Source organism: Nicotiana tomentosiformis, chromosome 1 (assembly GCF_000390325.3).
Source record: "Nicotiana tomentosiformis chromosome 1, ASM39032v3, whole genome shotgun sequence".
Lineage (NCBI taxonomy): Eukaryota > Viridiplantae > Streptophyta > Magnoliopsida > Solanales > Solanaceae > Nicotiana > Nicotiana tomentosiformis.
The window spans coordinates 28,817,443-28,825,764 of NC_090812.1; the positions used below are offsets into that span (position 1 = coordinate 28,817,443).

The window sequence follows — 8,322 nt, forward strand, 5'->3', positions numbered from 1 at the left end:
ACTTGACATCCCTTGAGACAAAAACCTTTTTAGTTTCCAAATCCAACACTTCGTAGCCCTTTTGCCCAGTAAGATATCCTAAGAAGACACAAGCCTTTGCCCTAGGCTCAAATTTGCTTCTGTTATGAGATAAGGCGGAAACATAACACAAACATCCAAAAGATATGAGGAAATGATAAGAGGGTGACTCAGAAAACAGTAGTTCATAAGAAGTTTTGCCTTGAAGAACCCTAGAAGGAAATGTATTGATAAGAAAGGTAGCAGTCAAAATACATTCTCCCCAATAGCAAAATAAGAAGTTTATACTGAAACAATAATGCTCTAGCAATCTCTAGAAGGTGCCTGTGCTTTTTATCAACAATTCCATTTTGTTGAGGTGTGGCCGCGCATGATCTTTAATGCAAACTGCCTTGGGAATTCAGAAATGCAGATTCTTCTGTACCCTTCCCTAATTTCAAAGAATTATCTGATCTTATAACTTTAATTTTGGAAGCAAACTGTCTTTCCACCATACTAAGAAGCCACTTTAAAACTGGAAATGCATTGCTCTTAGTACTCAGCAAATATGTCCAAGTTTCTCTACTGAAATCATCCACAATTATGAGAAAATATTTATAACCATTATAAGTAGGAACTCTGAAAGGACCCCAAGTGTCAATGTGTATTAAATCAAAAATGCTTTTAGATTTAATTTGACTGATTGGGAAAGGCAACTTAGATTGTCTACCTAAAGAACATATCTCACAAGAACAAATAGAATTGGGTAAAAATAAAATAAAACTGATGTATTTCATTGCTTGAGAAGGAAAATGCCCCAGTCTTACATGCTATAATTTTACATCAGATTTTGTTCTTGTAGAAATTGGTAAACTAACTGAAACAGAATTAGAATGACATTTTTTAGGTAAAGGAACTACAACTACTGAAGAGTGACTACTAAACTTTGTTATACTATACTCCAAAAGATAAAGACCATCCCGAGCTTTACCAAAAATTTGAGGGCTCTTCATGGGAGGGCCCTGCAAAATACACCCAAAAGAAGCGAATGCTAAGAGACATTTGAACCTCTTACAAAGTCTATGAACAGAAAGTAGATTATATCTGAAACCGGGAATATATAAAACACTAGTTAAAACTAGCCCTGAAAAAAGAGAAACATTCCCTGCATGAGTGACTCTTACCTTTGAAGAATTAGGTAGCTTGATAAGTAATGAAGTAGAAAAGGGAAATCGAGATTGGAAAGACTCAGAATTAAAGCACATATGCTCAGATGCTCCAAAATCTATGATCCAGAAACTTAAATTTGAATTAGCTAAAGAATAACACGAGACATAGTTTGTAAGAAATATACCATTTGCTGAGTTTGCATTAAATTCAGCAGGTTTTTCCACTTGAATCTAGTTTAAGAGAGAGACCGACTGTGTGAATCTTTCTGATGCCAATTGCTGTGCAAACTGAGGACCCTCAGTGATGTTGTTGTTAGCTCCCTCTGTTTGATCCATAGCTGCAGCAGAATTTCCCTTCACAGGACCTTGAAATTTTTTAGTCTTTGTGAACTTGAAGTTGGTTGGGAATCCTATGATTCTATAGGAATTTTTAACATTAGGCATCTTACAATAAGAACACATCATAGCATTTCTCTTTCCTTTATAGGCATTATTTCCATTGTTAGCTATGCTTCCATTTTTCTGTTATGTGCTGAAATAATTTCTTGAAGATAGTTGTGTAGTATGTTGTGTACATCCTGCCAGAAATGAAGAGCCATCTCCTGAGAAGTGCGTGTTGACATGTATCTCTCTTTGGTTCTCATCTTGCATCAATAGGGAATAGGCATAGTTAAAAGTTTGTAATGGGTTAATCATTAGGATATTACTTCTTGCTGGTCCATAGGTCTTATTCAATCCCATAAGAAATTAGATTAGCCTTTTATTTTCTTTAAATTACGATATTTTTTATTTTTTACCATAATTACAGTCGCAAGAACAAATCATATTACTGTTCAGAGTGTCCAACTCATCCCATAATACTTTTATTTTTGTGAAGTAACCAGCTATGTTAAGGGAACCTTGAACTAAATCTGCGAGTTCTTACTGTAGGTGATATAACTTAAAACCATTAGGCTGACCAAACCTATGCTCCAGATTTGTCCAAAGGTCTTTTGCAGTCTTTGAGTAGAGAACACTGTCAGCTATTACTTTGGAGAGAGAGTTCAACAATCAGGATGTAACCATGTCATTACATCTGCTCCAGGTTTTGAAATCAGTGGCAGTGAGAGCTGGGGTTGGAGAAGACCCATTTATGAATCCCAACTTATTTTTAGCTGAAAGAGAGATCAAAATAGATCTCCTCCATACAGGATAAGCACGTCCATCAAAAGGGGTGTTGACAAGAACCATTCATAGAGCATCGGAGGCATGTAGAAAATAGGGATGAGTTGTATCAATGGAAATTATAGTTATTCCTGAAGATGTTTCATCGACAGTTGAAGATGGTGTCATGATGATGATGAAAGCTTAGATTGAAAAGAAGAAAGAATTAGAAAACTCTAATGCTCTGATACCATATTGGAAATCAGAGACGAGACTTGGAAAATTTTTATGTGATTTTCATTGAATTGAATGAATCAATCTGTACAGGGACTGTGCATAAATAAAAATTATATCTAGTAAAGAAAAAGAAAAAAGAAAGATGTATATCCTATGTGTATTAATTACATTGGCTACAAAATAACAAACCTTATTAACTTTTATTCCCCTCACGTGTAGAGAGTTTTTCACTGTGTAGGAAGCTTCCAGAATTTTCATCATTATTTAGTCTTCCTTGGATTCTAATCGGATGGTTCTGATTTAATCCATCAAAATATTTATCAAGCGTTGTGATTTTAACACATGACTCCTTATCTATCAAGCCTTTTAATTCTCTTTGATAACATTTGCCAAACACATCGAAGACTCCGAACTCTTTGACTCATCTCTTTCTTCTTCATTTACTCGTTTCTCTGTCAAAGTTGAGGAGCTGAAATGGTGAGAGTGAGGTCGAATTCCATCACCAACACATATAATTAGGTTGATATCGCGATCTCATGCCTATCTTATTTATCGTTACTAATTTCGCTTATTATATTGTTATGTTATAGTTCAAGTGTTAATAGTGTAAATTTCAATGCCAATATAAAAGTGAAACTCTCTTACATTTTGCAAAATGAACCATGCTTTTGGGTGGAAACTTCCGAGGCAATATTGTTGGCAACTTGGCATTATTTACCGTTTGGAGGAACCAAATTTCAATATCTAGAATTACGAAAATGATTCAAATCATGCACTTAAGTATGGTAAAGTTGAATTGCGAACAAGTTCAGCTTCCTCGTGTAGCCCCCACATTAATTTGACTTTTTAACTTAAGAAAAATTTGATGTTAAGGGATTGTGTGGTACATTAACCTAAATTGCGGAAGTAGATAGCTTTCCAATTAAGAATAACAAGTTGAGAAGAACTAAAAAATTTCAAGTGCTAAGAAAAATTGATTTGTTAAGAATAGTTGAAAGCTGGTAGTTAAGGTATCGTAAGATTAGGATTCCCTAAAAGAAATTTTGGATATTATGTAGAATAGAATTACATCCTCAGCTCTTAAGAAATCTGAATGCACTTCAATTCTTTTGGGACAGGAAGTAAATAATAAAACCATCACAATCTCAAATCCCGTCTACACGCTATGGAACCATTCAAATAATACTCTGAACGAAATTAATGATCCTGCAATTCGCACCAAGGGATTCATTCGCTTCGCACAGAGTCTACTCTCGAAAAGCAACAAAATTAATTAAATTAAAGTAGAATACGTTATAATTCATAATGTTCACCTACTGTTAAGTGTTAACGTAAAGCATCGTCCATATAATTAGCATATGAATTTTCATGTAAGAACTTTAATGAAGGAATATTCAATAATACTACTCGGATACTTAAAGGATAGCATTGGAGTATAAAACTAAAACCAAAATCACTACTCAGATTTTTATTTAACACAGTACAAATATGATGATCATATTGCCAGATAACTGTATATTACATATGGCTGTAGAACTCTATCTTCCTAGAGATAGGCAAATAAAGATAATCACGATAAGGATAAATATATAGAACTTTAATCTCTCTTTTTTTCTTCTATTTTTTTCCAGAATAAAATGCACCTTGACTTTCTTCAATCATGTCATCATAGCAAGGTGCAGGAAGATTCATATGGTGGAAATTTTCTTCTTCTCCTCTCTAGAGAAGCAACAATTCATAAGGTATATATATAGCGTTGCTTCTTTCGACAACTAATATTAAATATCTAAAATCATACCTGCGTTATATTATTTCTTTACGAATATTATATAATTCAAAAGTTCAACTGCAATCAATATTTTTCTTACTTATCAATTCTCAATGCCTTTTTTTCTCTTGATGTAATAATCCATGTCTCAAAAAGTTTATTCCAAGATTATCAAGTTAATTTTGACTAACATTACAGATGTATTTCTTTGTTATTTTGATATGAAAAAAATCTCTTATGGAGTGATATTCATGTAGTTTAAAACCAATATTTGAAACATACTATAGGAAAAATGAATCAATTTTATCTGAACTTTGATATTGATTAAGACCATTGGAAAGGGTCTAGAAATTTAGATGAAGGGGATATTAGGTGAAATCTAAGTATATGTTAAGCCAATATTCACTTTAATCTCCGTTGGGCAAAAAGGAAAAAAAAAGGTAATTAGTCACTAGTAGTAGTGAGAGACTCAAATATTTGAATTGGCCTACAAGGTAAGTAGGAAGGGTCCCACCTCCAAAAACAAAGAGTGAAACTTTAATTTCTTTTCCACATGATAACTGCGGTAGAAGACAGAGTCCAAACACCTGTTCCTATTAAACTGCCCTTCAGTCAATTTGTTCTTATTGGTAAACCTGAAAAGACACTAAAGTTGAAGCAAGAAGAAGAGAAGATATGTATACGTAGAAGAAGAACTTTCTGGTGGTGGGAAAGGGAAAGCAGCAAAAAGGATTATCACTCCAATTTACTTCCCTTATCTTCTGCTTTTTCTATGAGATTCAATTCTAAAAAGGGAAGCCAAGAAGATCTTAGCACAGAGAAAAAAATGACTTGTTTTACTGAAATTTCAAGCTTGATGATCACCATTTCAATTGTGATCATTTTGGCCTATCCTTTTCTACAATCCTCCCCTCCTACAGAAGCAATAAAATCATCAAATTCAAATCATGATCCTTTGTTCAACTATAGACAATCAGCTCATTTCAAGAACTCAGCCAAATGTGCAATATTTCCCACAAGTTCTACTAGCTCAAAAATCTGCAATCCTTCTTTAGTCCATATTTCCATGACCCTTGACACTAAATTCCTTCGCGGCTCGGTTGCTGCAATTCATTCAATCCTTCGACATTCTCACTGCCCTGAAAATCTCTTCTTCCATTTCATTTCCTCAGACACTACAAATCCTGAACCCCACTTGGAAAAAATCTTCCCTTTATTGGCATTCAAGATTTACTATTTCAATCCAGGGATTGTGCAGAAGAAGATTTCTTCTACCATAAGGGATGCTCTTGAACATCCATTGAATTATGCAAGGAATTACTTAGCTGAACTCTTAGAGCCATGTGTTGAAAGGGTAATATACTTGGATTCTGATATCATTTTAGTTGATGACATTTCCAGTCTGTGGAGAACAAGTCTTGGATCAAGAACTGTGGGATCACCTGAGTACTGCCATGCTAATTTCACCAATTATTTTACGCCCAAATTTTGGTCTCACAAGAAGTTTTTTCGCGTATTCCGTGGCCGGAGACCTTGTTACTTCAACACAGGTATGATATATATATTTAAATGTAATTGTTTATGATCATATTGGATAGTCTTTCTAAAGAATGGTTCAACCAATATGCAAGACTCTAGCACTTTGACAAAATGCAAATAGTAAAGAATATACATATATGTCCATCCTTACCTAATTTACCATGTTTCAACAACCAAGCGTTTGGACATAGATTTGATTGAAACTTGAACAAATAAATTTTTGAAGATAGTCTTAAAAATGGTTTTTGAAAGTTGAAATTGTATTTGAACATGTATTTTACTTGAATTGTTTTTGAAGTTTTGTGATTAAAAAACTTCAAAAATTACTCTAGATCTGTTTTTGGAATTTGAAGATTTTATTTTCAAAATTTGCCAAAAAAATGGTTACAATCTATAAACAAATAGATATTTAAAAATAAAATTTGAAAAAAAAACTCCCAAAGGCAAACGGGAGCTAAAACATACGGTATTTTTTATACAAATAGCCGACCATATTAATTGTTTACTTTTTCTAGCCATGTACATAGATTATATATTGATTATACACAATTACACACATGTAATGCATAAATTATGCATATATTATACATACACCAGCTATTTTTAGTTTATGTAGTAGGGTGGGCTGCAATTTGAGTTAATAATACTTTTGCGCTTTAGGAAGAAAGAGCCATTTGTGGAAGAGTCAACTACTAAATCATGCAAATTTAACTTATCCACACTGACTTTTTACACTGTGACTATATTTTAACATGTTATAATAACTTATGTAGCGCACTGTTTAGTTTTCAGAATAAGGCTTACTATATATCGTTTCCTATTGTTGCAGAACACCTTAACACATTAAAGTCTAGATTGATTTTTGAAAGAACTAGATGATATAGCTAAAGCTATTGACATTTTTCAGGTGTGATGGTGATTGATTTGAGTAAATGGAGGAAATATAGATATACAAGGAAACTAGAGAGATGGATGAAGATTCAGAGAGTTCATAGAATATATGAGCTTGGTTCATTGCCACCATTTTTATTGGTGTTTGGAGGGAAGATAGCACCAATTCACCAAAAATGGAACCAACATGGACTAGGCGGGGATAATTTGAGGGGAAGTTGCAGAAATATACATGCTGGTCCTATTAGTTTGTTGCATTGGAGTGGAGGTGGCAAACCTTGGCTAAGGCTCAATTCTGGCAATTCTTGCCCTCTCGACCAAATCTGGGCTCGTTATGACTTGCATGCACCTCCTATGTGACCAGACATTTGATAGTAATTAATAAGATTCTCATGCCAACCATTTTTGTGAATCATCTTATCAATAATTTATAATGTTATTAAGTTTAAATTTTATGCGGGTAGTCTATAGGTAGAGCCGTCAATATGGGCTTGGCCAGTTAAACCGGCCTAATCCAGCCCGTGATTTAATAGGGTTGGGCTAAAATTTTTACAGTCCATTTAAAAACAAAGTTTTTAAGCCTGACCCAGTAAGCCCGTGATCCAGGAGGCTTGACGGAGGCTGGGTTAGGCCGGCCCGTGGGTTAATAAATATATTTAATTAAAAATATAAAAAATATAGGCAACTAAAAATAACAAGAAGGGTAGTCCAATCTCAAACTAGTAATATTTTTATGTGAATCTAAATATATTTTTCTTAAAATTTTAGTTATTTCTTAATGTTTAGCTAATTAACATTGCATTTAATTATAGATACAGATGAAAATGAAGATGTTAATACATCTTTATTTTACAAGAGGATTCAGATGTGCTTGATGATGATGATTTGTTGGTGTTGGATATGTCATGAGCATCTTGAAAATATTTTTGAGTAGTTTGTTTTGAGTAATGACTTTTAATAAATGAAATACTGTCCTCATTTTTTGAGTTTTACAGTAATCTATTAGAACAATATCAAAAGCTATTAAGTTTTGCAGAAACTTTCTATCCAATATGTATGTTTTCAGGCTTGTAATTATATATATTGGATTTTAGGTTAAAACTTAAATTTTAAGAAATATGAAAAATAATTTTTAAAAATGGTGGGCCGGCTCGTGGGAGCCGTGATCCACGTAAGGCTAGTGTGGACGAGCCATTTCAAGCCCTATCAAAATAGTAGACCAACCTAATCTGTCCTGTCAAATGCTAAAGCCCGCATGGGCTGGACTTTGGACCGGACCAGCTCGTATTGACAACTCTGTCTATAGGTATAAGGACAGTACATTAGGTTTGGCTTGAATAGGTTAAACGAATTTATTTTAGGTAAAGTACATCACGTTTTCAAATTAACTCCAAAATCAAGTGTGATCAAAAGTTACCTATTGGCGGCGTTGCTCCAAAGGTTAAAAAAAATCATATTTAAAGAGTCCATATATGAACGTTTAATGGCCAGAGTTCTTGCATTATCATGCTTAAAGTCAAATGTAATTCTAAATCTTTTGCAAATTAATATCTTGTAAATTGTAATCCATCCAACTTC

The 8,322-nt window shown here is 33.6% G+C and overlaps 1 protein-coding gene across 1 annotated transcript; it reads left to right on the forward strand.

Annotated features, from left to right (window-relative positions):
* Positions 1-4,797: 4,797 nt before the first annotated feature.
* Positions 4,798-7,156, forward strand: LOC104105836 (probable galacturonosyltransferase-like 6). The gene is made up of 2 exons (XM_009614241.4): positions 4,798-5,864; positions 6,761-7,156. Exons 1-2 carry the CDS (start codon positions 4,868-4,870, stop codon positions 7,102-7,104), a joined length of 1,341 nt encoding a protein of 446 aa, XP_009612536.1. The 5' UTR covers positions 4,798-4,867; the 3' UTR covers positions 7,105-7,156.
* Positions 7,157-8,322: the final 1,166 nt, after the last annotated feature.

What these genes read in the sequence shown, in the direction of transcription:
- LOC104105836 (XM_009614241.4), top strand. Translation starts at nt 4,868, where the DNA reads ATGATAACTGCGGTAGAAGACAGAGTCCAAACACCTGTTCCTATTAAA. An exon ending in ACCTTGTTACTTCAACACAG is followed by an intron (nt 5,865 to 6,760) that starts GTATGATATATA and finishes GACATTTTTCAG; the next exon opens with GTGTGATGGTGATTGATTTG.